The sequence below is a fragment of the Cyanistes caeruleus genome, chromosome 24 (genome assembly GCF_971803275.1).
Source record: "Cyanistes caeruleus chromosome 24, bCyaCae1.hap1.1, whole genome shotgun sequence".
Taxonomy (NCBI): domain Eukaryota; kingdom Metazoa; phylum Chordata; class Aves; order Passeriformes; family Paridae; genus Cyanistes; species Cyanistes caeruleus.
This window is the reverse complement of record NC_141724.1, coordinates 1,419,363-1,447,013: the sequence shown is the minus strand read 5'-3', so window position 1 is coordinate 1,447,013 and position 27,651 is coordinate 1,419,363. Positions and strand designations below refer to the sequence as shown.

The following is a 27,651-nucleotide window of genomic DNA, read 5'->3' as shown; positions in this document are numbered from 1 at the left end:
GGAAAAAAAACCCCAGAAATATTCATAATAATATATATTTATATATATATTTATATCTCCCCCTAGTCAAGGCATGTTGCAGAGAGTCCCCAAAAGTCCGTGCCGCCGCTGACCATGCCTTTTTGTATTTTTGGAGCACCAATCTCCCCCAAATCTCTTTTTTTTTTTTTTTTTCTTTTTTTGTGTAATGTCCTCAATAACTTAAGCCAAGAGTCAGCTGCTGCCAGGATATCACTGAAACTTAACCCAAACAAACAAAAAAAAAAAAGAGTAACTTTACAGGAAATTTGCACAAGAAACATTTATACTTGAAGCAACCAGCCATACACCAACAAAATTTATAGATATTTATATAAAAAAATCCCATTTGTGTCATCCAACTCACATCTAGTAGAAAGATGGCTGCTCAGAGAAAAGGAAGCTGACTGGCATCCGATGGCTGAATTAATTAATCCACGGAATTAATTAAAGTGTCCCTCGCAACTGCCCTCACACAGTGGCGGGACTGGAGATTTCTTTATTTTCTTTTTTTTCTTTAAACAAAATACATATGGCTGACGTAAAAATATCAGTTTCTGAGCTAAAGAAAACTAGAATTTTTTTCTTTTTCTTTTTTTTTTCTTCTTTTTTTTTTTTTTTTTGCATAATATTTATATAGCATTATTTCTCCCTCCCCTCCCACTCCTAAAATGGAAACTAGAACGACAAAAATAGAGCAAACTTAAAAGGAACGACCAGACCCTTTGTGGCAAACCCTGCCAGTCACAGATTTCTGGGAGTGACTTTGAGAGCCTCCAAAGTTGGCTTGAAGTTGTTGTTGGTTTGAGTCTTTCTTTTTTATTTTTATTTTTTTATTTATTTATTTCTTTCAACAGGTCTGAGGTATTAAAAAAATATCAAAAGAAAAAAAAAAAATCGGTGCATCCCCCCCCCCAAAAAAAAGTATTTAATAAATATTTATGTAAGCTTGTAAGAACACCATATATATATTTTTTTTTTGGTTTTTTTTGCATGTATTTAAAATAGAAAAAAAAATGAGATTTTTTTTTGTTTTTTTTTTTTGTTTTTTAAGCAACGTCACCTTTAGCACAGAACCAAAACCCCACAACCACCCCTTATTTGGGTTTTTTTTTCGTTTTGTTTTGTATTTCCCGGTGTTTAACCCAAGATCCCCTCTCTCCCCTGGGTTATTTTTTTTGGGGGGAGGGAGGGAAGGAGGAGCTGGGCATGGGGTGGACACTGAATTTGCACTGGGGACGGGCAGTGGTGGCAATTCCTTCTCGCTTTTGGCAGTGAACAACGCCCAGCTCGCCAGCACCAGGGTGGGACACTGGGGATATTTGGGATTTTTGGGATTTAAGGACCTTTCCTTCGCCACGGGGAGGGCGAGGCGGTGCTGGGGTGGGGCGAAGCCAAGACACTTGGTTTGCGGTGTGGTTTAAGGAACACTTAAAAATCTCGGCGAAGATCTGGGCCCTGGCGTGGCAGGAGGTGCTGCAGGCAGTGCTCGGACAAGGCACGGGAGATTCCGCTGTGCGTTCCTGACGGGAAAGGGGAGGAGAACCCAGCCAGAGCCAGCCTTTCCCCAAAAAAAAAAAATAAACATCCTCTGCGCTCCCAGGGATGGGAATGACCTCGCACAGGCGCTTCCAGCGCATCCCCGAGCGAGCCAGAGGGGATGGAGGAGGGCAGGGGTCACAAGAAGAAGCCCCCACCCCACCTCCTGCTCCAGGGATCACCAGAGGGACATTCCAGTTCCAAGGAAAGGGATTCTCCCAGGATTGTTCCCAGGGGTGGAGGCGAGGCTGGAGGGGAGGAGATGGCCTCCAAATAAAGCAGCGAAATGAGGCCAAGCCTCCAGCAGCACCTTCTCTGGAAGAGCTGCAGCCATCCAAGCCAAACCTCCAGGAAAATCAGGGATCATCCCAGGGCCTCCCTGCCTTCCACTGGATCATCAGCTGGATTGATCCCTCCCAGGATTCAGGACCTGTTGTGCCCTCAGTGTTCTCCACTCAGCCTCCCACGGCTTTTGGGCATCTCCTGGATCCCTCAGCGCTTCCCTGGAGCCGGCACTGCGAGGCTGAGGGGTGCTGGACCCCGACAGCACAGAAAAAAGGGCAGAAATCCCTCTGCTCTGGAGGGCAGGAGCTAGGAGAGCTGCAAAAACTCTCTCACCAAGAGTTTCCCCCCTGACCAGGAGCAGCAGAGAGAATTTTAGCTCTCCTAAAATTCCTCAGGAAGGAACTGCATCCCTCACAACTGGGGGAGGGTCTCTCTACCTTTTCCCTGGCAGTTTCACCTCCACGTTTGCAGGAAAATCTGAATCTCTCCCCTCCAGCAAGGTTAGAGCCAAGCCACCTTCATTTCTCATCTCCCGGTTTGGAAACAGAGAGAGAAAAACGTGTGGGCACACACAGAGGGGGAGCTGGAAAAAAACCCAGGTAACCATTTTTCAAAGGTGGAAGACTGGTGGGCATCCCTGGATCTCTCAACCTTGGAGTAAACACCTTCCTCTGGCTGGGATTTTTTAGTTTATTCCTTAATTTTCGCACTGGAGCGGTGACTGCCCCATCCCACTTCCCACTGGGTAAGGGGGCAAACCCCACAAGCAAAGAGCAAACCCCAACATTAGAAGAGAAAACCTCTAAAAACCACGAGTGGAGAAAAAAAAGAAAAACAACCAACAAACCCCACCAAAATAATAAAAAATAAAATCAAGTCACAAGTGCACCCCCCGCCTTCGGGCTGAGGGCGTGTAAGACTACAACAATTTGAATTTCCTTGGAACATGCATTTTTCCAAAGTGAAAACCCCCTGGCTCCAGGTGCCTGGAGCCCAACTCTTGGAGAGGAAAGAAGCTGGCAGCTTCCCCTGGGTGAGTACCACAAAAAAATCAGGGATGGAGATGCACAGTTCTGTGGAGAAACACAATTCTGTGGTTTTTTTTGGCTTTTTTGTTTGGCTTAGCCTCTCTCCCAACACCCAGCATGGTGGTACTCTGGTTCCCACTGCTAAAGACTGGTAAAAAAAAAAATAAAAAAAAACAAAAATAAAACAAAAAAAAAAAAAGAGAAAAAACCAGATAATTTCCCCCACCCTAAAAAAATAAACCAACCCAGATGATGACACAGGCATGAGCAGTTTGACACGGAGTGACCGCAGCGTGTGACCAGTTACTGCTGCCGGGATCACACAGGGCCGAGGTGGACAAGGACGAGGAAGAGGAGGAGGAGGAGGAATTCCAAGTTCTAAGGTCAAACGGATGTCTCCAGGCTGTGGAAGGGGCTCCCAGGCTCTGGGAAGCTGAACTCGCTGTCCACAGCGTTGTTATTTCTGTTCAGGGCCGTCGACCCCGCCGGGCTGCCCCCACCTCGCTTTTGGAGTCCGTCAGGCTCGGGCTCGTCTTCGGTGCCGTCAAGGAATGGTGTCCGAGGCTCGTCTTCCTCCAGGATGAACTCTGGGTGAGTCATGAAGTTATGGATGGAGCTTCTGGATTCGGGTTTCTCGAGGCCTTCGTACAGGGAGCTACGGAACGCATTCACCACTTTGATCTGGGCGGCGTGGGGAGGAAAAAAACAGGGGTCAGTGGGGCTGCCAGAGGGCAGAGCTCGAGGGGAGAAAGTGAAAATAACTGATGAGAGACAACCATCGAACAAAAATACAGCACGACCACAGCAACAAAACCACCACTGAACAGACAGCTCGGTCAAAAAATGAGACATCTACGGTGAACTGGGGGCAGAGTCAGGCACTACGGGGGTGGTGGGAACCCACCGGCTACGGGGCGGCCTCAGAAGCTGCAAGAAAAGACACGGGACGACTCAAAACCACCACCCCAACATCACGGGTCTGGATGGATGGAAGCCAAAAATGCGTTAATTAGTCGCTCGTTAAGTCGGTGTGTGTGTGTGCGCGCCTCGGGGTGGACAGACACGAGGACAACGAGGTGGGGGCACAAACTACGGCTCCAAAAAGAGGTGGGTTAGGCAAACAGCGGGGCAAACTCTACCGTGGGAGCCGTCAGTGGGGTTGGGCAGGGTCGGTCCTACGCCTCTGGAAAGGAATGGGGATGCTCAAAGGCGTCTCCAGGTTTTTGGGAGCCCGTGGGAAGTGCAAGGGTGCCGTGAGGAGGGAACTGGGTCCAGCTCTCTGTGGGTTTCCCCACGCTGCTGGAGCTCCGGGTCCTTCCCAGTGGTTTCCAAAGGCAGCTCCACTGGCCCGGAAAAACGGGAATTTGGTGGAGCTGGGAGCCAACTCGCATTCTGTTGGATATTCTAAAGGAATTCCAGCCGCACACACAATCCTGGGAGGCCCCTGGGGCGGCTCCACCAAAATCCAGGCTCAAGCAGGAGATCCAGAGCCTGGTTTGGAGCAGCAGGGAATGGCTGCACTGGAAGGGAGAGCTCTGGGAACACGCCTGGCTGTGGATTCCCTGCTCCCTCCTGATCCTCTGCAATTCCAGCCTCAAACCCTTCCAGCTCACGGATTTTGGATCAGGTGGGTGACAATCCCAGCTCTGCGGGGATTTTAGGGAAGCTCCACAGAAGCCTCGGAAGAGCTCGTGAGGGACAGGAGATCTGCTCTCCCACGGAATCACCTCCAGAGCCCTGAAGATTTTCCAGCAGTGCTGGAAGCACCAGGAAAGGCTCAATTTCAGTCGTTGTGCTCCATCTCCTGCCCTGTGGAAGGAGCTCTGCTCTTCCTCAGCTGCCTCCAGTGCTCCCCACCCCCGAGGAACATCCCCTGCCTGCTCCCGGGATGTCCCCGTGGCTGAAACTGCACCCCAAAAGGGAGGAGATCCCCAGATCCCACAAAAACAGCGGGGAGCAGCATGGGGAATGATCCCAAAATCCCCTTGGTGATGAGGGAAATGAGGAGCTGTGGGTGCTCTGCCACCTCTGTGGGCTGCAGGTGTGCTGGGGGAGCAGAGACCTCACCCCAAACCCTGCTGAGATGGGCTGGGCTAAACCATCCCTTTGTTTAAACTCCCTTTATTTAAACTGTCCTTTGATTTAAATTCCCTTTATTGACACTGTCCCTGCATGTGGCACTCCTCCAGCTGGGACTTCACCCCCCCAGCACAGCCCGAAACCTCCTGAGGATCTCTGATCCCACAAAACCAGAGCAGGGAATTCCTTCCTTGTGCCCGGAACCCTGGAAGTTCTCCCTGCCCCCTCTCACCAAGGACGCCTTTCCACGTGTGTTTTGCACCTGGCTCAGGATCAGGAGGCATTTCCCAGCACGGGATCGGCTCATCCCAGCTGGAAGCAGCCCCAGGAGCTCCTGCACAGGGAGCAGGGCCACACACCCGAGCTGGAGCACAGGGGATGGCATGGGCTGGGTATCCCCAGTGCTGGAGCACCGCTGGCCTGGAAAAACGGGAATTGGAGGGAGCTGGGAAGCAATTCAGAGCTGGATCTGTGCACTGGTAACCCTGGGATCAATTCAGGTGAATGCACAGGACACCACCGAGGCCACCGAGGATCTGTCACATCAGCAACGACTCGAGAACAGCAAGTCCTGACCCCCAAAAAACCAGCTGAGCCAAGGACAATGAATCCAAGCAAGCCAAGGAGAGCCCAGGGACTGCCAGGGCCATGAGAGGATGGCCAAGGAGAGCCCAGGGACTGCCATGGCCATGAGAGGATGGCCAAGGAGAGCCCAGGGACTGCCAGGGCCACGAGGTGGTGGCCAAGGAGAGCCCAGGGACAGCCAGGGCCATGAGGTGGTGGCCAAGAAGAGCCCAGGGACTGCCAGGGTCACAAGGGGATGGCCAAGGAGAGCCCAGGGACAGCCAGGGCCATGAGGTGGTGGCACCTACAAACTCAAGTTTAGGAGCAGCTCATGTGGGACCAGATCTCCTCTCCCAAGGAATCACCTCCAGAGCACTGGAGATTTGTCCAGCACTGCTGGGAGCAGCAGGGAAAGCTCCCTGGAGCAATTCCAAGGAATTTGTGCTCAGTCTCCTGCTCAGCCCCCTCAAGGAGCTCCTGCTGCAGCTTCCTTCAGATTTTCCTCCTTCCTCCATCGCCTGCTGCGAGAGGAATTCAGCTGTTCCCTCGTCAAGGGAAGGGAACAGTGAGGAAATGTGTTCTGAATGAGCCAGGCAGTGCCAGCAAAGCTGAATTCCAGGCTGGAGCCGCCCCTCCCTCCCTCCCACGGCCGGCTCCCGCCTCCTCTCCACCTGGAAACTTCAAATGCAACCTCCAGGCTTGGAATTCATTCCCGTGAAACCTCCACGTGCCCCACGGGAATTACATCCCCTGGGCTCTGCCCAGCTCCATCAGTCCAGGGCAGAATTCCCAGTGGGAGCAGCTCGGCTCTGAAGAACCTGAACGTCATTCCCAAGGGCTCTCCAGCAATTCCAGGAGGGACACAGCCAATCCAGCCCTGGAAAAACTCATCCACGGGAGGGGGGGCACCACGGATCTGCGTGGAGGGAAGAGGAGCTTTGGGGGAGAGAGGGAAGCAGCAGAGGGAAACGAGAGAAATCCAGGCAAGAAAACAGCGGGAAGATTTGGAGAGCTGGGTTAGCTCCTGGAGAAGTTTTGCACGACTCTATCCAAGTTTTCTAACCCCTCGCTGCAAAATGGGGGAAACACGGATCCACAGACTGAAAAAAAGCTGCATTTTGGTCTCATCCCCCCGCCACCAACCCCTCTGCTCTGGGCTGCTCTGAGCAGATTTGATTCCATTAGAAAATCCTGGAGGTTTTCCCAGATGCAGGCGGGAGCAGGAGGCAGCTGTGCTGCTCCAGAATCGCTGGGGTTAAACTCAATCAGCTGCCAGCCTCAGAGTCAGCTAAACAGAGAGAAAACAAAATTATCCCAAATTCTCTCTCCTCCCCCACAGTGCATAAACAGCGGAGCCTGAAAGCTCTCCAGAAAGTCACCGAGGGTATTTCTCTAATCAGAGAATGGGGATAAGTGACTGTGCAATAAAAAAGCCAATTATCCAGCAGAGACACATTCCCTGCTCCCAGCCTGCAGACAGAATCCACGTGCTCACCAGCCCCAACAACCAACACACAGAGGGGTTTGACATCAGACAGGGCCTTTTTTTGGGGGGTCTGGAAAGCCAGGATCCAGCATTCCCGTTGGATACCCAGCAGGAATTGTTTTCCATGCCCGTTCCCATGCACAGTTGTGTGTCTGCACACCCCGGGATCCCGGCGTGTGCAGAGCAGCCCACGATGAGCACACACACACACAGAGAGGGCTTTTTTAGGGGGCTGGAAACCCAGATCCAGCACCCAGCATTCCCACAGGGATCCGGCAGGAATTGTTTTCCGTGCCTGCTTCCATGCAGAGCGGTGTCTGCACACCCCAAGATCCAGAGTGTGCAGAGCAAGGTGGGCACCGAGCATCCTCTGGCTGCCCTGGGCACCAGCAGAGCCCCGGGGGTGTCCCAACAGAGCCTGGGGATGTCCCCACAGAGCCCGGGAATGTCCCCACAGAGCCCGGGGATGTCCCCACAGAGCCCGGGGATGTCCCCACAGAGCCCGGGGATGTCCCCAGGGCAGCACAGGGATAGCTCAGCTCTGTCCCCAGGCCATGCAAGTCCCCAGGTGGGGACAGAGAGGGGGACAGCAGCCCCGAGGTGTCACCAGCTGAGCCACAGGCAGGGTTTTCCACAGGCAGCACCCACGGCAGGAGCAAATCCTGCCTGTCCCTCCTCCCCGTGGCTCAGCCAGCCCTGGGGACAGTCCCAGTGGCCACTCTGCCTCCGAAAGAGATTTCAAGCAATGCCTCTGCCCGTCCCTGGGGTGTCCCAGGGCTGGGTAGTGCAAAGAACCAGCAGGATTTGGGCTCAGCCTTGCCCTTCTCCCAGCAATGCTTGTGAACTCGGGGGTTTTTTGAGCAAGAACCGCCAATTTTTGCCCGCCCTCAGGAGGGTGGACTCAAACACCAGCCCTGCAAAGGAGGAGAAGAGGTAAAACTGGAGGAAAACATCAAGGAACGGGGTGGGAAAGGACCAGAAAGGTTCGTAACTTTGTTAACAGCATAAAAACTGGGGTTTTGAACGGTTTTCCCGCCCCATCCTTCAGGTTAGGAACTGAGTGTGCGAGTCAAGGCTGAGAGGGAGAGAGAACAGGCGGGGTTAGGTGGGTGCAGGTGCTCTCTGTGGTTATTAGAAGTCATGCATTGTAATAGACCATCACTCACTGCCCGCAGGAGGAGATGCAGCAGCAGCAGCAACAGCAGAAGTGGTGGGAGTGGAATTGACGGAGGAAAGAGCTACATGGGTTGGGCTAGAAACATTTTTTACATCGTGGTGCTGGCTCACGATGGAAGGCTGTCTCCTGAGGGCTCCCTGCAAAGAGGAGGCGCCGGTCTGGAATGTGTAAACTACGTCCATCTGCAAAGAACCAGAGAGTGAGATAGCAACGCCCGGCCAGGGACAGGGACAGGGACAGGGACAGGGACAGGGACAGGGACAGGGACAGGGACAGGGGGGTGGGCGGGAGCAGGGAGGGCAGACACACACACAGCAAGGAAGGAAGAGGATGGAGAGGCGAGGAAGAGGAGGAGGAAGGAGGAGAGAGCACCCCCCCAGCCCACCCCAGGCTCCCCGAAACCCACGGGGGGTTTTGCTGGTGGTGCTGGGGGGGAAGCAGAGAGAGAACGCCCAGCTCTGCCCTTCCCAGCGAGAGCAGCGGGGTTGATCCCCCCACCAAGAAAAAGGCTGTGGTGGGAGGCAGCAGCAGAGGAAACACCCGGGGTTATCCCGAAAATCTGCAGGAGGAGCAGAAAGAGGCAGAGAGGGTGGGCAGAGGTGCGAGCGGGCAGCCGGTGGGAAAGGGCTGCTGGTGGCCCGGCCCTGTGGGGCCACTCCGTGGGTCCCCCACAGCTCCCGTGGCAGCAGGAGGTGTTCCAGCCCCTCTCCCAGGCCTGGGGGCCGCTGGGGATGCAGCGTCCTGGTGGCTGCCCTGTGGATGTGTCCCAAGGCTTGAGGAACTGAGCAGCATCCGGGGGCCACCGTGGCTTCCTGGGCGCTTTGTGGCGCTTTTTGGACACCTCCTCCAGCCCCAGCTCTGGAGGTGTTTCACACACGGCTTCGCTCCTGCCCTGCTCTGCTGTCCCTCTTTTCCCCTGGCCTGGGGGGAAGAGCCCTGTGCCCTTTTCAGACACCCCAAGTGGGGACAGGAGCCCCTCCAGTGCTCAGGTTGGACCCTAAAGAGGCGCCAGGAGGTGCCAGCACCCAGGAGAGTTTCTACCATGGCAAGAGCTCATCTCAGCTCCACCACAGGGAAACACCTGGGAAGCTCCAGGCTCGGCCCCAGGGGCACCTCTGGCACTGCAGCCCTTCAGAGCTCCCAGATTTCCAGCACATCTGGAGCACTTCCAGAAGATCCTGGAAGCTCCCAGCACGTTTTTCACCTGAGTGAAACACTGGTTACCCCCACAAGAAGCCCCTCAGTGCTCACGAGGCTGAGCTTCACCTCGAAGCCACCGAGGTGACACCGTGGAGGGGACAGCTCACCGAGGAGAAGGAAAGGGAATATGCCCCAGCCCCTGTGCCCGGGCTGTTTGTCACAGGGACAGAAAGGAGGAGGAACAAAGGTGACACAGCAGCTCTTCGTGCCCGGGGACACCAGGACCTCCCTCCGTGGGACAGCCCTGCCCTGGCCTCCAGGGAAAGTGAGGGGCACAGAGCTCTCCCTGATTGGTGGGAGAAAAAAAACCCCATCCTTTTGGGGTGGGGAAAAAGGGAAACAGCAGGGAAAAACGTCAGAGAAAACCAACTGATGTAAGAAGGTTGAGAGGTTTTCTCCCCTCCTGTGCCGCAGGGCTGAGAGCTCCGGGCGTGGAGCTGGCACAGAGGGGTGGCACAAGGAGTGAGAGCAGGGAGGGTCTGGCAGGTCCCTGCTGGGCACATTCCCACTGGGAACAGCGTCCCAGCAGCCACCAAGAGCACGGCAGAGCCTGGGGGGCTCCCTGGACCCCGCACAGCCCCCCCCGTGCTGTGAGCTGACCATCAGCAGCACCTCCAGCCTCCTGCTGGACTGCTGTCCTGCTGGACACCCCCAGCCATCCCAAAATACAGGTTTTCCAGGAAGGCAGAGTGGAAGCCTGGCCTGGGGGTGGGCGATGGCATCCTGGAGAGGGAGAGATAGGAGACAGAGAAGGCAGAGCCCCCCCAGCCCCGCTGCCCCCCCAGTACCTGGGTCTGGATCCTGTTGAGCCCCCGGAACCACAGGATCTGCCCCCGCCTCAGCTCCATCTCCGCGTGGTCGATCTCATCCACGTCCTCGGGCAGCTCCTCCTCGGGGATCTCTTCCTTGGTGATGCCGTGCCCGGCCTCCTTCAGGAACTTCAGGTGGCTCGTCGGGACGGTGGAGATCAGCTGGGGACATTCGGGGACACGGCAGAGGGTGTTACTGTTGTGTATCATTTATATTATATTATATTATATTATATTATATTATATTAATTATATTATATTATATTATATTATATTATATTATATTATATTATATTATATTATATATATCATTATATTATGTATATATCATTATATTATGTATATATCATTATATCATATATATATAATTATTTATATAAATTTTATTATTGTTTATTATTTATTTATTCATTCATTCATTTATTATTTCTTTTATCATTATTTATTCATCATTATATATTTTTATTTATATCATATATATCATCATTTATATATATTTTATTATTATTTATTATCAATTTTTATTTTTAAAATTAATTTTATTATTATTTATTTATTATATGTTAATTATATATAATTATTTATATCTATTGTATTATATATGTATTATATTTTATATATTATATATAATATTACATTTATATATTATATATTATATATTATATATTATATATTATATATTATATATTATATATTATATTATATATATTCTTATGCATATTTTATATGCATTATATTTTATATAATTTATAATTTAGGTTCTCATGTATAATTTTTTATGTAATCTAATACTGATGGTTAGACTGAGGTCGTGGCAGTGCCACCAGCCCCAGGGAGGTGGCGGGAGCCAGCGGCGGATGTCACTGTCACATCTGGGTGTGTCACACCTGCAGCAGGGTGGGGCTGAGCAACCTCCTCTCCTGCTGCTGGGGTGGGGTGGGACATCAGCCCCCTCCTAAATATCTGCCCCTTCCCTTTTCCTTCTCTCCTTTTTATTTTCTCCTTTCCCTTTCCTCCTCCTTCTTTTTTCCCTTTTCTCCTTTCCCTTCTTTTTTCTCCTTTCTCTTTCCTCCTTTCCCTTTTCTCCTTTCCCTTTTCTCCTTTTCCTTTTCTCCTTTCCCTTTTCTCCTTTCCCTTTTCTTTTTTTCCTTTTCTCTTTTTCCTAAGGAGCTGTCCTGGAGGAAAACCAAGGGGAACGGGGCAGGATTTTGGGGTTGGCCCTTACCTGGCCCCACAGGAGCTCTCCCACTCCAATGAAAATGCACCAGAACCACTGGCTCAGGGTGAGCCCGGAGCAGCTGAAGGGCTTCCCACCAAACTCCACGATGATGATCTGCGGCACAGGAGACAGGAGTCACACCCTGGGCAGCTCCGAGGGCATGGAAAGGTCCCCTTGGACCACACTTTTCCCTCTTTCCTGTGATTACAGCAGGAGCAAGGCCCTCAGTTCCAGGCTGGGAATTTTCTGGAACACCAGAGAGGTGCAAAGACTTCTCATCCAGACTGGAAAATTTATGGGAAATCAGAAAGGAGCAGGGACCTCACATCCAGGCTGGGAATTTTGAGGAACACCAGAAAGGAGGAGGAACCTCACATCCAGGCTGGGAATTTTGAGGAACACCAGAAAGGAGCAAGGACCTCACATCCAGGCTGGGAATTTTGAGGAACACCAGAAAGGAGGAGGATCCTCACATCCAGGCTGGGAATTTTAGGAGCAATGACCTTATATCCACATTGCAAATTCTGAGGAACACCAGAAAAGAGCAGGGACTTCACCCCCAGTCCAGGAACTCCATGAAACACCAGATTCACCTCCCAACACGCTCTAGACCCCAATTCATGGAATCCCAGGATGTTTTGGGCTGGAAGGGATTTAAACCCAGATCCACGTGCTGGGACACCTCCCACCAGCTCAGGTTGCTCTGATCTCCACCCAGCCCAGCCTTGAGCACATCCAGGGTGGTTCCTGTGCCACCAAGACGCTGCAGGGGGACAGAGCCGAGCCTGGGTGTGACACAGCCCCCGGCAGCCCCGCGGCCTCACCTGGGCGGTGAAGGTGCCCAGCACCACGGCGCAGAAGATGGGGTTGCGGTAGATGCCCTCGAAGACGTTCCTCTCGCCGTGGATCTTGCGGGCGTTGATCTCGTTGAAGAGCTGCATCATCACGAAGGTGTTGAAGACGATGGTGTAGTGCTCGGTGGGGGGAGAGTGCAGGGGAGCGTTCCGGCCGCTGTCGATGTCGAAAAACTTCTCCCCTGCGCAGGAAAAAGGGGGTTTGGGGAAGGAAATATCTGCCCCTTCCCTTCTCCTTTTCTCCTTTTTCTTTTCTCCTTTCCCTTTCCTCTTCCTTCTTTTTTCCCTTTTCTCCTTTCCCTTCTTTTTTCTCCTTTCTCTTATCTCTTTTTCCTTCTCCTTTTTTTCCCTTTTCTCCTTTCCCTTTTCTCCTTTTCCTTCTCTTTTTTTTCCTTTTCTCCTTTTCCTTTTCTCCTTTCCCTTCCTTTTTCTCCTTTCCCTTTTCTCCCCTTCCTTTTCTCCTTTCCCTTCCCTTTCCCTTTTCTTCCTTCTCCTTTTTTTCCTTCTCTTCTTTCCTTTTCTCCTTTTCCTTTCCTCCCTTTCCTTTTCCTTTTCCTTTCCTTCCTTCTCCTTTTTTTACCTTCTCTCCTTTCCTTTTCTCCTTCCCTTTACTCCTTTCCCTTTTGTCGTTTCCCTTCCCTTTTCCTTTCCTTCCTTCTCCTTTTTTTCCTTCTCTCCTTCCTTTTACTCCTTTTCCTTTTCTCTTTTCCCTTCCCTTTCCCATTTTTCCCATCTCCTTTATTTCCCCCTTCTCCCCTTGCCCCCAGCACCCTCCGGGGCCGCGTGCTCACCGGCGAAGAGCAGGGTGAAGATGATGGTGAGCTGGTAGACGGCGTGGCCCAGGATGTTCTTCATCATGGTGCGGGAGATGAGCGGCTTGTTGCGGCCGTAGGGTTTGCGCAGCAGCAGCGACTCCGACGGCGGCTCCGTGGCCAGCGCCAGCGAGGCGAAGGTGTCCATGATCAGGTTCACCCACAGCATCTGCACGGCCTTCAGGGGAGAGTCCTGCAGGGGAGGAACACACCAAGCCACCAAAATCAACTTTTCTTCCCTTCTTTCTTTCATTCTCCTCACGAGAACAGCTCCAGAATTGGTCTGGAATCATTAACACCTTCCTAAAACATTCCCAAGACATTTCTCCTTTGCCCTGAGCTCCCTGCATGGCCTTCAGGGGAGAGTCCTGCAGGGGAAGAACACACCAAGCCACCAAAATCAACCCTTCCTCCCTTCTTTGTTCTGTTCTCCTCATGAGAACAGCTCCAGAATTGGTCTGGAATCGTTAACACCTTCCTAAAACATTCCCAAACGTTCCTCCTTTGGCCTGAGCATGGCCTTCAGGGGAGAGTCCTGCAGGTAAAGCGTGGGAGAACATGTCACATCAACTAAATAAACCTTTTTTCTCCTCTTTGTTTCACTCTCCTCATGAAAACAACCCCAGAATTGCTCTGGGATCTCTAAAACCTTCCCAAACCTCTCCCAAGACATTTCTCCTTTGCTCCAAGCTCCCTGCACGGCCTCACAAGGCACCTCCTGACCCCTTGGTCACATCCCGAAACTCCAACAATCCATGGGAAACCTGCTAAATCCAAAGGGTTCATGTATTCTCCTGCTCCAGTGAGGAACAACCCACTGGAAACCTGTGAAATCCAACAGGTTTGTTCTCCTGCTCCACTGGAAAAGAATCCACTGGAAACCTCTTCAAACCAAGACATTTATCCTCCTCCTCCAGTGAAGAACAACTCACTGAAAACCTGTGAAGTCCAACAGATTTATTCTCCTCCTCCAGTGAAGAACAATCCACTGAAAACCTCTTAAATCCATGAAACTTGTTTTCCTGCTCCACTACAAAACAACCCACTGGAAATCTGTTAAAAATCAAGACATTTATTCTCCCGCTCCACCGAGAAACAATCCACCGAAAACCTGTGAAATCCAACCAGTTTAATCTCCTGCTCCACTGAAAAAACAGCCCAGAGGAAACCTGCGAAATCCAACAGATTTATTCTCCTTCTCCAGTGAAGAACAACTCACTGGAAACCTGTAAATTCCAACCAGTTTAATCACCTGCTCCACTGGAAAAGAATCCACTGGAAAACTCTTCAAACCAAGACATTTATTCTTCTCCAGTGAAGAACAGTTCACTGAAAACCTGTGAAATCCAACAGGTTTGTTCCCCTGCTCCACTGGAAAAGAATCCAGTGGAAAACTCTTCAAACCAAGACATTTATTCTTCTTCTTCAGTGAAGAACAACTCACTGAAAACCTGTGAAATCCAACCAGTTTTATCTCCTGCTCCACTGAAAAAACAACCCAGAGGAAACCTGTGAAATCCCACAGGTTTGTTCTCCTGCTCCACTGGAAAAGAATCCACTGGAAACCTCTTCAAACCAAGACATTTATCCTCCTTCTCCACTGGAAAACACCCCAGACTAAACCTTTGAAATCCAACACGTTCATTCATCCCCCTCCTCTCCAGGTGACGAGGTGATCACCGTGGTGAAGACCCTGTGTCCCACCTGGCCAGGTGATCTCACCTGGGTGATGCAGGCACCAGTGAAGGCCACGATGATTCCCCAGCATGTCCCACCTGGCCAGGTGATCTCACCTGGGTGATGCAGGCCCCGGTGAAGGCCACGATGACGGCCACCACGTTGACGGTCAGCTGGAACTGCAGGAACTTGGAGATGCTGTCGTAGACGTTGCGGCCCCACATGACGGCCTTGACGATGCTGGTGAAGTTGTCGTCCGTCAGGATGATGTCTGAGGCCTCCTTGGCCACGTCCGTGCCCGCGATGCCCTGGAGGACAGAGCCAGGGGTGAGTCACGGTGCCTGCCTGGCTCTGCTGCTTCCCGGGAATGTTCCCAGCGGGAAAACCCCACGGAGCTGCTGCTGATCCGTGATCGGCAAGGCCAGGCTCTGAGGCAGCCCAGCTTTCCCTGGGCACATCCCAGACAGAGCCACGGTGAAGAAAAGCTGGGAAACAGCCAGAAAACAGCTGGGAAACAGCTGGAAAACAGCCAGGAAACAGCTGGAAAACAGCTGGAACAAAGCTGGAAAACAACTGGGAAAACAGACTGGAAAACAGACAGGAAACAGCTGGAAAACAGCTGGGGAAAGAACTGGAAAACAGCTGTGAAACAGCCAGAAAAAAAAGCCAGAAAACAGCTGGAAAACAACTGGAAAACAGCTGCCTCCTCATGCCAGGGAATGGCTCCGTCCCGGGCTGGGCAGCTCTGCTGGGATCCCAACGGAGGGAGAGCCCAGCCCAGAGGTTTCTGCCCCATCCCCGAGGTGAGAACAGCCCCACAGCTTCCCAAATTTCTCCAGCAGCATCTCCAGGGAACCAGGTCGGGCTGTGCTTCCCGGTGCCGGCACAGCGAGGCGCTCACCCTACAGGAATTCCATGCAGGAATTCCTGGCGTTTTCCCGGATTGCCCGGATCCCAATCCCAGCACAAACAGGAAATCCCTGCCTGTTGCAGGTTTAGGGGAAAAGCCTTCCCTGCTCATCCTAAAGGCTCTGGAATTGCACTTGGATGTTCAACACATTCCTAAAAACACTTCCCAAAAATTCTTTAATTTGCTCAAAACTGCCTGTGCATCCTCCCCATCCATCTCCTGCTCATGGCCCTAAAATTAATCCACATCAAACCTGTTAACAACAACAGGTTTATCTCCCTGCTCCTTTCACACAGGATAAAAAACATCAAACCAGAGTTTCCCACCATAAATAAATTCCCAAAGCCTGATCCAGCACCGTGCCTGGAACTGGGGTGAAGAGCTGCAGGGAAAACCAAATCCTGGGGCTCCCACAGCTTTCCTGGATCCAGGAGAGACACCAGGACCTCCACGGAATTCCCAATCCCTTGCTCACAGTCCTGTGCAGCTCAGACTCAAATCCAACACCCGAAGAAAATTCCTTTTTGGGTTTTTAGGCCATGCCGTAGATTTGGAAAAGAGTTTCCAAGGTCTGGAAGCAATTCCAGTGGAACAACCCCGTGGAGCAAAGAAGAAACCCCAGGCTGGCCCTACCATGGCAAACCCAACGTCTGCTTTCTTCAGGGCTGGGCCATCATTGGTCCCGTCTCCTGTCACAGCCACCACCTGCCTCTGGTCACCCACGGTGCTGTCGATGATTCCTGAGGTGGAAACGATGAATTAAACCCCAAGGGAAGGCTCCCAGCCTGGATCAGGCTGGAAAAACCCCAGGGATAAGCCCCTGGGGAGGGGCAGTGCCCACCTTTCACCAGGGTGTGCTTGTCCGTAGGGGAGGAGCGTGCCAGCACCCGCAGCTTGGGCCAGATCTTGTCCAGCTGCTCCTGCTCCACCTGCAGCACCAGGAAAAAGGGAAGTGAATTCCCCCCAGGAATCTTCTGCTCCACCAGACAGCAAATCCCAACCGGGACAGGACAGTGGCTTCATCCCAAAAACTGCTGAGCATCCCAGCAGCTTCCGTATCCAAGGAGAAGAGGAAAACCCATCATGATTTGGGAAACCCAGCAGGATTCAAAAAATCCAGCAGGATTCAGAAAGCCCAGCAGGACTTGGAAAACCCAGCAGGATTCGCAAAGCCCAGCAGGATTCAGAAAACCCAGCAGGACTTGGAAAACCCAGCAGGATTCTGAAAACCCATCAGGATTTGGAAACCCCAGCAGGATTTGGAAAACCCATCAGGATTTGGAAAGCCCAGCAGGACTTGGAAAACCCAGCAGGATTCTGAAAGCCCATCAGGATTTGGAAAACCCATCAGGATTTGGAAAGCCCAGCAGGATTTGGAAAGCCCAGCAGGATTTGGAAAGCCCAGCAGGATTTGGTGCTTTTGCCGCTCCCTCCCCCGTGCAGGGCAGAGCTCTCCCACCTCTCCCTTCTCGTTGCGGATGAGCCGGTTGAACTCCTTCCCCTCCAGGCACAGGAAGTCCTCCCCGGGCAGCAGGATGCCGCACTTGGTGGCGATGGCCCGGGCGGTGTTGATGTTGTCCCCTGTCACCATGCGGACGGTGATGCCGGCGCGCTGGCACTTCAGGATGGCATCGGGCACCTGCGGGCAGGGACGGGGTTGGCGCTGGACCAGGCAGCTCCCGGTCCCCAAAAAGATCTGGAAAAGGCTCTGGAGGGGTGAGGGAGCTGCGTCTGCCACCCCAGGGGGAAGGGGCTTCGCTGTCACCCCCCGGGTGCCGAGGCCAGTCACAAAAACAGGAATTTCATCCTCTCCCGCCCCGCTAATGGGTTTTTCCATCAGGGAGCAGTGTGGGAAGAGAGGGAATTAGATGAGGAATGAGCAAATCCAATCAGGAGCCTCCAGAGCCGCTGCAGCCAGGGGATCCGTAATGCAATTCCCAGATTGCCAGATCCCTGAACATCTCATCAGGGACCAGGAGAGCAGGGGGGGCGAGCTCCAAACTGGAATCCAGGGGCAGGAACGAGGGATTATTGCATTAGCCCAGCAGACAGCTCAGAGGGAAAAAACAGCTCCAGGAGCCCAGGGATTCTTCCTGGCTGTTTCCATCCACCTTTGGTGCAGCCTGGAGCAGCACAGACCCCACGGATGGGGAATTTTGGGTGGGAACATGCTGCCACGGGGTTGTTCTATCCAAAAACGGGAGAGGAATGCCGCAGCAGGGAGCTGAGGGCACATCATGGAATTCCTGAGGGGATCATGGCCCTGAGCAGCAGGAGAAGGGCTGGGAATAGCACAGGCCAGGGGGGACAGGTGGGATTTGGTACCTCAGGCCGCACGGGATCCTCGATCCCCACCACGGCGATGCAGGTCAGGTCGGACAGGATCTCGTTCTCGCTGTCCCAGTCGGGCTCGGCGTCCGCAGGGAAGTCCCGGAAGGCCAGGCAGATGGTCCTGAGCCCGTGGCAGGCCATGGGCTCGATCACCTTCTTCACCATCTCGTCCCTGTCCTTCACCTTGAACACCCGCGGCTCGCCGTTCTTGTCCAGGATCTTGGTGCACCTGAGGGGAGGCGAGGCAGCGTCACAGTCCTGGCACCCCCACTGCAGGACGGGGCTGTCCCCTCGTCCACAGCTCCCTCCAGCCTTCCCAAACCCACCCAAAAAAACACTCGGCACATTCCTGGCACAAAAGGAGCACACTCCCCTTCCACAACCCCCTCCAGCTTTCCTAAACCCACCCCAAAACCACTCAGCACCTTCGCCACACCCCACCTGGACATCCCCTTCCCCACAACCCCCTCCAGCTCCCCCAAAAACCCTCCCACCGTCCACCCTTGCCCCCCGGGGCTGCCAGATCCCGTCAATCCGGCGGGACGAGGAGCAGGAGCGGGATTTACTTGCGCAGGATGATCTCGGAGGCGCCCTTGCTGTACATGCGGAAGCCGCCGCCGCTGCTCCTCAGCACGGTGCTCATGGACTTGCGCACGGAGTTGAAGGTGTAGACCTTGTAGAGCTTCTCCTCGGGCACCTCGTTGCGCACGGCCTGGTAGTCCTGCTTCAGGTCCAGCACGAAGCCCAGCAGGGCGCACTCGGTCTTGTTGCCCACCTGCCGGGGCAGCCCCCCTTCCTTCTCCGGCGGCTGCGGAAAGGATGGAAAAGCCATGCCGAGCCCGGCCGCGCAGCTACGGACGGCCACCAGGCTCGGCGCCGCGGCTCACCAGGATTTTGGAGGTGTAGGCTGAGTTGATGGCCACGCCGTGCACGATCAGGTCCAGGATTTTGGGCAGGATGGCCTCGGGGTCGGGGATCTGGCGGTAGTGCGTGTCCCCCACGTAGGCCTGCACCACCGTCATGCGGTTCATGGTCAGCGTGCCCGTCTTGTCCGAGCAGATGGCCGTGGCGTTGCCCATGGTCTCGCAGGCGTCCAGGTGCCTCACCAGGTTGTTGTCCTTCATCATTTTCTGCAAGCACCCAGGAGGTCAGGCCCGGCAGGATCCCCCTCCTCGCCCCCCTCACGCCGCGCCCAGGCCTCACCTTGACGGAGTAGGCCAGCGAGATGGTGACGGCCAGCGGGAGCCCCTCGGGCACGGCCACCACCAGCACGGTGACGCCGATGATGAAGAACTTGACAAAGTACTGGATGTAGATGGGGGTGCACTCGGCCAGCCAGGGCCGCTTCTGCACCCCGAAGGTGTCGATGACGAAGTAGAGCACCAAGATGATGACGGTGATGGCCGACATGATCAGCCCTGGGGACGAGGATGAGGTGAGGGGACAACGGGGACAGGGACAGCCCTGCCCCAGCAGCTCAGGGGTCACTGTCACTGTCACTCACCTGCCTTCCCGATCTGCACCGCCAGGCGCGTGAGCTTCCCCTGCAGCACCGACTTCTCCTTCTTGGGCACCTTCACCTTCTTCTTCTCCTTCTCCTCGTTTTCCACCCCCTCCTGGCTCTTCAGGGGCTGGATCTCTAAGGCCACACCATCCTGAGTTTTAGCTACAGCCCGGGGGGCAAAACAAGACACCACGTGTGAATAGGAGAGAGAGGTGGGAAAGCCCGGAGGACACCACTGAGGAGGAGGATGGTGGTGGCAGAGAGCGAGAGAGAGAGAAATCCCAGGACAAGAACCACTCCCGACCACACACGCGTCCGAGCACATGGAAGCTCCGTGTCCCAGGGCCCTGCCACCTCTCTCCAGGGTGGCTTTGTGTCATCTACCCCCTGCCCACGGATTAGGGATCCTCAGAGGTGACTCTGGAACCAGTCACACCTCTGCGAGAAACCCTCTAGGCCAGATTTTGGGGTCTCTTCCAAGCCTGCGGAGGACTGGGAGCGCTGTGGGGTGAGCCCAGAGATGCTCCGGTGTCCCCAGCCCCTCGCTGAGCGACCCCGGTGCCACCTCTGCAGCGCCCCGTGGGCAGCCCAGCAGGAAGCGACCGAGGGGGCGAGATGGAGGGGAGGGTTAGAAATTGGGATGGAGATTGAAGAGCAGGGAGCCAGGAATCCTCAAATCCCAGCCTGGAGCCATCCGCCACGCCTCTGGGAGCCGAGACAGCCCGGCTTCCCGTTCCTAAAATGGGGCTAATCCAGCTGGAAGGCCCTGGGGAAACCCTGGAAGCTTTGGAGAGGGATGGGAAGCCCCCCCAGAGGTTCCTCCTCAGCTGCTGGAGCTGGAGGAGCAGCAGCGGCCCCAGGGCCACCCCGGGACCTGTCCCCTGCTGGGCTGGAGGCCACCCCGGAGCAGCTCCGCAGAGGAACCTCCACGGTGACAACAGACCCGACACGGACACAACAAAGCACCCGGACACATCTGACGGCAAGGAGGGCAACTCAAACTGCTGAGAGGAGAGAGAAAGAGAGAGAGAGAGAGAGAGAGAGAAAGAGAGAGAGGGGTGGAGAGAGAGGTGCAGAAATGGGGCTTCCTCCACAGCCTGCAAAGAACAGTGTGAGAAACACTGGCGAGGAGACGCTCACGGAGTCGAGGCCATGGCAGGACAGGGTGCAAGCGTCCCGTGGGCCCAGCCCTGGGGGAGATCTCATCCCAGGAATGCCAGGAGGGCACCTCCAGCTCTGCCCCGTGCAGGGACAGCGTGACACGGCCACAAAAGCTTTAAACCACCAAATCCCCGCTGCGACTCGTGGAGTTATCCCAGGAAAGGGATGCTGCGCCAAAAGTCCTGCTGGAAGAGCCCTGTCCTCCCTGAAATACGGCTTTTCCCCATGCAGGGACAACAGGAAGGCTCATCCAGTGATGAATTAGGATTTTAGCTTTCCTATTTTCCATACATTTACAGTCCTGCAGTTGTTCAGTGTGTAACTCTAAATTCTATGTGCAGTGTCAGCTGCTGCTTTCCCGTTTTGGGCAGACACAACAATTCCTCTGCAGGCCTGGGAATCAAGGACACCTCACTGCCTCAGGCCTGAGAAATGTAAACAAAAGTGAGCTGGGGGCAGCAAATTGGCGTAAATTCCTTCATCACCTGAAGCTGTAATGAAGATTAACCCCCAACATCCAAACGGACCACGTGAAAACCCGTGGTCCATTTCTGGGTGCAGGCTCTGCCTGCCCAAAATCTACCTGGAGGGCCGTTCAACAAATAGAACTGCTTTTTATTCCCTTCACTCTGTTTTTAGGGAGCCCCAAAAGGTGCCACCAGCAGGGCTGGGGCTCTGGGGACACCACGATGCCGCGCCAGGGCCACCGGCCACGGGACCGTTGCACCCTTTCCCAGAAAAACGAGGCGAGAGTCCCGCCGGAGCAGCAAAGAGCACAGACTGATGAGGAGAAGGAAGGAAGAAGGAAGGAGGAATGCTCGGTAGTTAGTGTGGTGCTGGTTCAAAGGATGGAGAGGCTGGCGTTACCTTTGTTGCGGTTTTCGGGGGCTCCGCTTTTTTTACCTGTTCAAAGAGAGAAAGGGGGGAGGGCTGAGCACACGGAGCCACCTTCCCCATCCAGCTTGGGATGCTCCCAGGGGCCACTCCAGTGGGCACCCTCTGGACACCACGCCTTGCTCCACCAGGCTCTGCAGCTCCCAGGCTGCCCTGGGCACCCCGTTCCCAAGGATTCCGGTTTTCCCTGCCTGTAAATCGCCCCCACGACCCCAGCAGTGCATCAAAGGTGCTGGAGGTGGCCTCAGATTTTCAGGAGGAGAAATCACGGAGCTCCACAGGGCAGATTTTTGGGAGAAGAAACTCTCCTGCAGCTTCAGGTCCCTCCCTCCTGCTGCCAGAGATCCAGCGCAGACTTGTCCCCCACTGTGGGCAGCGCCAGGCCCAGAGCAGGGAGGTCTGACCCCCCCAAAATCTGTCCAGGTGGCTCCCGGGGGTGCCCAGGGCTGGCACCTCAACCAGCCTCAGGTGACAAGGGCTTTATGTCACCCCCAGCTCCAGTGGGGACAAACTGGTGGCACAATCCTGACCTGCTCTGCTCCCAGATCCACTGAGCTTGAAGGTTGGGAAAGCTCCAAGCACTGGTGGCACCCACGGCAGTGACATTCCCAGTGCCATTCCCAGTGCCATTCCTGGTGACATTCCCGGTGCCATTCCCGGTGCCATTCCTGGTGACATTCCCGGTGCCACTCCCAGGCCACCTTGTCCTGCCACTTCCGTGGTGGCAGCCGAGCCCAGGAGCTCCGCAGCTCCCAAATCCCGGCGATCCCGGAGCTGGGGAAGCCAGGATCCCCGCACAGAGCTGGAGCTGGCAGCCAGCACAGCCCGGGAAGCCTCTCCCTGGCATCGCCTCCCGGGAAGGGCTCCCCGGCGCGGGGATGCGGTGCCAGCCTGATGCTGCTGCCAGCGCCTGATCCCGGGGAGGCCAAACCTGCTGAGCAGGGGATCAGGGACACAGGGAGCTTCCCCAGCTGGGAATAAGCAGCTGGATGTGAAAGCTGAGACGGGAGAATCCCAGCAAGATGGGAACACCTCAGCCTGGCTGCTGTCCCACCCCTCCTCTGCCTCCTGCCATCCCCTCCTTTCCCCCAGGGAGCTCAGGAAACACTCAGGGGATCCTCAGCCAAGTTCTCCAGGGTTTGGATGGGCTGAAAACGCCCTGTGGGCACCCTGGACTCCCCTTCCCACCACCTTGGGGTGGGCAATGGGCACTGCCACCGGCCCCTCTTCCCATGGGATCCTGGATCCCCCCACCCCACAATCCAGGATGGAGAGGAGGGAGCTGGAGAAGCTCCCAAAGAGGTCTGGGAGCACGGTGGAGGGGACAGGGAGGGACCCCCAACCCCTCCCTGTTCCTGCCTGGGCCAGGGGAGCTGATCCCGACGTGGGGGGAGCCTGTGGATGCTTCCCAGGAACGGGAGAAAGGAGGGAAAAGGCAGGTCCAGGGCATTTCGTTACCTTTCTTCACTTTCTTCTCCTCGTCGCCTTCTCCTGCTCCCAAGAGGGTGAAGATGATCCCCGTCTGGGAGTTGATGCCCACGGCAGTCACCACCATCCTGCCCGAGCCCTCCATCACGTGGGTACCTGGCACGGCAGGAATGTCGTGGTGAGACCCCCAGTTCCCATCCCACACAATCCCAGACTGGAAGGAACCTCCAACTCCATCCCCATCCACCCCCTGCCATGGGCAGGGACAACTTCCCCTATCCCAGACTGCTCCAAGCCCCGTCCAGCCTGGCCTTGGACACCTCCCTGAGACCAGGACCCACCCTGATCCCAATCCAAACTCATCCCAGACCCCTCACCTGACAGCAGCATAGGGTCTTTATCCATCGATTTCTTGACCTGGTCTGACTCCCCAGTCAGCGAACTCTCGTCTATCTTCAGGTCATTGCCCTGGATCAGGATCCCGTCCGCTGGCAGGAGATCACCTGGGAGAGGAGGAAAAACCGGGATCAGCCCAGCCTGGGCTCTGCTCCATCCCATGGGATCCAAAACTCAGGCTCAGAGCAGCTCCAGAGGGAGGAGAAGCAGCGGGTGGGCTTTGGAAGGGACAGGTGCAATAAAACAAAATCCAAGAGCTCCCAAATCCTCGCTGGTGCGAGGAGAGTCCTGGGGAGGGTTTTGCTCAGTGCTTCCTCATCTGGTTTTAATGAATCCTTCCCAGAGCTCCTGATGCATCCAAAATCCACCGTATCCACCTGCCAAGTATGGAATTGGGCCCTTGGGAACACGGTGTTGGATCAATCTCCTTCCTGAACAGGAGGAATATTCCCCCTGGGAAATGAGGAGCAGGGCCTGATTTATCCCAAGCTCCTGGAAAATGAAACATCCACCAACACCTCCAGGCCATGGAAATATTCCCCAGCATCTCCTGGATGAGGAAATATTCCCCAGCAATTCCTGGATAAGGAAAGATTCCCCAGCATCTCCTGGATGAGGAAATATCCAGCAACATCTGGATAAGGAAATGTTCCCCAAAACTTCCTGGATGGGGAAGCACCCCCCAACATCTCCTGGCCAAGGAAATGCTCCTCAGCACCTCCTGGATAAGGAAATACCCTCAAGAGGGACAAGGTTGGGAAAACAAACTAATTCTGATCCAGAATGAAGCTGCCAGCGCAGCTCCAGGGCGAGGAGAGAAGGTGAGTGAAGCTACATCACCTCCACGGAGCATTTCCACGGAGCAGAGAGGAGCTGATGCCTGTCCTGGAGGAAGAAGGGCTGGAGAAGCAGGGAGGAGGATCCCGAGGGGAAGGACAGACCCACCCTGACTCACCATACTTGATCTGGGCGATGTCCCCCACCACGATCTCGGCCACGGGGATCTGGATCACCTGGCCCTTGCGGATCACCGTGAACTTCTGCTCCTGCTCGATGCGGCTCTGGAGGCCCCGGAACTGCTTCTCCTTGCTCCAGTCGTTGAAGGCCGTCACCAGCACCACGATGATGACGGAGAAGAGGATGGCAGCGCCCTCGATCCAGCCCGCCTGCGCCTCGCCCTCGTCCTCCACGCCGCCCGCGGACTGCCCGCACACTGCGCGGAGAGAATTCCCCTCTGGAGAACCCCACACCCTGCCTGGAGCAGGGAATTCCCCTCTGGAGAACCCCACACCCTGCCTGGAGCAGGGAATTCCCCACTGGAGAACCCCAAACACTGCCTGGAGCAGGGAATTCCCCACTGGAGAACCCCAAACACTGCCTGGAGCAGGGAATTCCTCACTGGATAACCCCTCACACTGCCTGGAGCAGGGAATTCCCCACTGGAGAACCCCACACCCTGCCTGGAGCAGGGAATTCCTGACTGGAGAACCCCACACACTGCCTGGAGCAGGGAATTCCCCACTGGAGAACCCCAAACACTGTCTGGAGCAGGGAATTCCCCACTGGAGAACCCCAAACACTGCCTGGAGCAGGGAATTCCCATTTCCACAACCCCATAAAACTGCTTTCCAGAACCAAAATCTGCCCTGATCCAACTCATGTGATCCCAGAGAACAATTCCTCCTCCTTCCTCCTCCTCCCTGAGTTCCCCCAAGGATGGGGAGATGCCACCACCCAACGCTCCCAGCTCCATCTGCACCACGGGGCGACCACTCCATCCCAAACCCCTGCTCCCATGGGGAATGGGGCACATCCCAAACTCCTGCTCCCACGGGGAATGGGACACATCCCAAACCCCTGCTCCCATGGGGAATGGGGCACATCCCAAACCCCTGCTCCCATGGGGAATGGGGCACATCCCAAACCCCTGCTCCCCCAGGGAATGGGGCACATCCCAAACTCCTGCTCCCATGGAGAATGGGGCACATCCCAAACTCCTGCTCCCATGGAGAATGGGGCACATCCCAAACTCCTGCTCCCATGGAGAATGGGGCACATCCCAAACTCCTGCTCCCATGGAGAATGGGGCACATCCCAAACCCCTGCTCCCACAGGGAATGGGGCAGATCCTGGATTCCCCCAGGGCCCAGGGCAGATCCCAGAGCCCCATCCCAGACTCACGCTCGTTGTCCCCTCCCGGGGGGTGGTAGAAGGAGAGCCCCAGGGAGATGATGGCAGCGATCTCCAGGATGATCAGCGTCACGTCCTGCAGCGCCTCCCACACCAGCTGCAGGAACGTCTTGGCCTTTTTTGGGGGGATGAAGTTCTGGCCGAAGACCTGACGCCTCTTCTCCAGGTCCGTGGGGTTCCCGGACAGGCCTGGAGGCGTGGGGAGAACAGGGATCAGGGAAAATCCCACTCTTATCCCCATGGAATCCATCCATGCCCGCCCTGGAGCGAGCTGCTGCCAGCAAGGAGCCAATTATAAATAATATAATGTAATGTAATGTAATGTAATGTAATATAATATATTATAATATGACATAATATAATATAATATGACATAATATAATATAATATAATATAATATAATATAACATAACATAACATAACATAATATAATATAATATAATATAATATAATATAATATAATGTAATATAATATAATATAATATAATATAATATAATATAATATAATATAATATAATATAATATGACATAACATAAAATAATATAATATATAGTATAATATAATATATAGCATAATATAATATTTTATATTATATTCCTATAAATATATTTATATATAAATACAAAAATATATAAACAAAAATATATATAACACAATATAATATAAATATAAATAAGATTAATAAAATGTAAATAATATAAATAAGTGTTCATTTCTTGAATAAATATGTTGTTGATAAATATATTTGTTTATAAATAAATATTAATATAAATAATAAATTAATAAAGATTTATAAATATTTATTTATAAATGAAATATAGATAAAAACATAAACAAAAATTAATTAAATAAAATGTAATAAAAATATACATAAATAAAAATAAATAAAAGTAAAATAATAAATAATACATAATATTAAATATGTGAATATTACGATGTATAAATAATAATATCTAAATAAAATAATAAAACATAATAAATAATGTATAAATATAAATAAATAATTATGAAAACAAATAATGCATAAGTAAATAAAATACAATTAAATCGCAATAAGCAATACATAAATTAATAAAATATAAATACAAATATAAACAAATTAAATTACAAAACACACAAAATTTTAAAACATTCTAAAGGGTTTTTTGTCTTTCAGGAATTGAAGCTTCTCTTGAAAAGCCTCTGTTCACCCAGGCTGGCTGCAGGGACACCAGGGCTGCGGCCTGGCGAGTGCCCAGGCGCTGCCAGCTGGCACCGGTGCCTTTGTTTACATCAAATGAGCCATAAAATCCGGGCAAATCTGGGCAAATCTGGGCAAAACTGGGCAAATCTGGGCAATTCTGGCACTGGCAGCACCTCAGCCACCTGAGCCCTGTGCCCTGGCAGTGCCTGGAGCGTCTCCAGCCCCGGGAACACCGGACCCAAACCCGGAGATGGAGGAGAATTTGGGCTGGTGCTGCTGGAAAAGTGTGGGAGCCGAGAGAGAGCTGGGAGCGAGGATTTGGGGGAAATGTGGAACAAATGGGGTGCTGAGCCCCTCGAGAGCCCGCCCAGGCAGCGATGGGGGACAGTGACAATGCGCCACGGCCACCCCAAATGAACACTGAGGGGTCCCTGGAGGGAGCAACCCCCCCTGCCCAGGACATCCTTAAGGGACCCCCCAATCCCTTTCCACCTTAAGATGTCCCTGGGGCCGCTGCCAGGTCCTGGGATGCTCCGGGAATGGCCCTGGATGCATCCCGGTGGTGCCTGGAGCAGCCTGGCAGTGACGGGGACCCGGGCCTCGGTCAAGGGACAGCCCCGTGTCACCCTGGGGACACCTCTGTGCCAGCCCGGTGTCACCCTGGGGACACCTCTGTGTCAGCCCGGTGTCACCCTGGGGACACCTCTGTGCCAGCCCGGTGTCACCCTGGGGACACCTCTGTGCCAGCCCCGTGTCACCCTGGGGACACCTCTGTGCCAGCCCGGTGTCACCCTGGGGACACCTCTGTGCCAGCCCCGTGTCACCCTGGGGACACCTGTGTGCCAGCCCCGTGTCACCCTGGGGACACCTCTGTGCCAGCCCCGTGTCACCCTGGGGACACCTCTG

General features: G+C 53.8%; 1 protein-coding gene across 16 annotated transcripts in view; it reads right to left on the bottom strand.

The window, feature by feature from the left end:
• Window positions 1-817: 817 nt before the first annotated feature.
• ATP2B4 (ATPase plasma membrane Ca2+ transporting 4) overlaps window positions 818-27,651 on the bottom strand; it is a 51,699-nt gene continuing 24,865 nt past the window's right edge. For 7 of the 16 annotated variants that reach the window (XM_086862021.1, XM_086862026.1, XM_086862023.1 and 4 more), the window contains exons 3-21: window positions 25,553-25,750; window positions 24,327-24,584; window positions 23,353-23,478; window positions 23,006-23,131; window positions 21,521-21,556; window positions 19,493-19,654; window positions 19,192-19,406; window positions 18,876-19,118; window positions 18,555-18,796; window positions 17,983-18,217; window positions 17,117-17,296; window positions 16,499-16,586; window positions 16,291-16,397; window positions 14,864-15,055; window positions 13,050-13,263; window positions 12,229-12,440; window positions 11,411-11,518; window positions 10,165-10,347; window positions 818-3,551 (exon numbers count right to left, since the gene is read on the bottom strand). In XM_086862021.1, the coding sequence (XP_086718147.1) occupies window positions 3,255-3,551; window positions 10,165-10,347; window positions 11,411-11,518; window positions 12,229-12,440; window positions 13,050-13,263; window positions 14,864-15,055; window positions 16,291-16,397; window positions 16,499-16,586; window positions 17,117-17,296; window positions 17,983-18,217; window positions 18,555-18,796; window positions 18,876-19,118; window positions 19,192-19,406; window positions 19,493-19,654; window positions 21,521-21,556; window positions 23,006-23,131; window positions 23,353-23,478; window positions 24,327-24,584; window positions 25,553-25,750 (3,422 nt within the window). In that variant the 3' untranslated portion in view covers window positions 818-3,254. Of the gene's footprint in view, window positions 3,552-8,165; window positions 8,359-10,164; window positions 10,348-11,410; window positions 11,519-12,228; window positions 12,441-13,049; window positions 13,264-14,863; window positions 15,056-16,290; window positions 16,398-16,498; window positions 16,587-17,116; window positions 17,297-17,982; window positions 18,218-18,554; window positions 18,797-18,875; window positions 19,119-19,191; window positions 19,407-19,492; window positions 19,655-21,520; window positions 21,557-23,005; window positions 23,132-23,352; window positions 23,479-24,326; window positions 24,585-25,552; window positions 25,751-27,651 lie in introns of all 16 variants that reach the window. The other 9 variants (XM_086862031.1, XM_086862032.1, XM_023942136.2 and 6 more) reach the window with 4 other exon arrangements.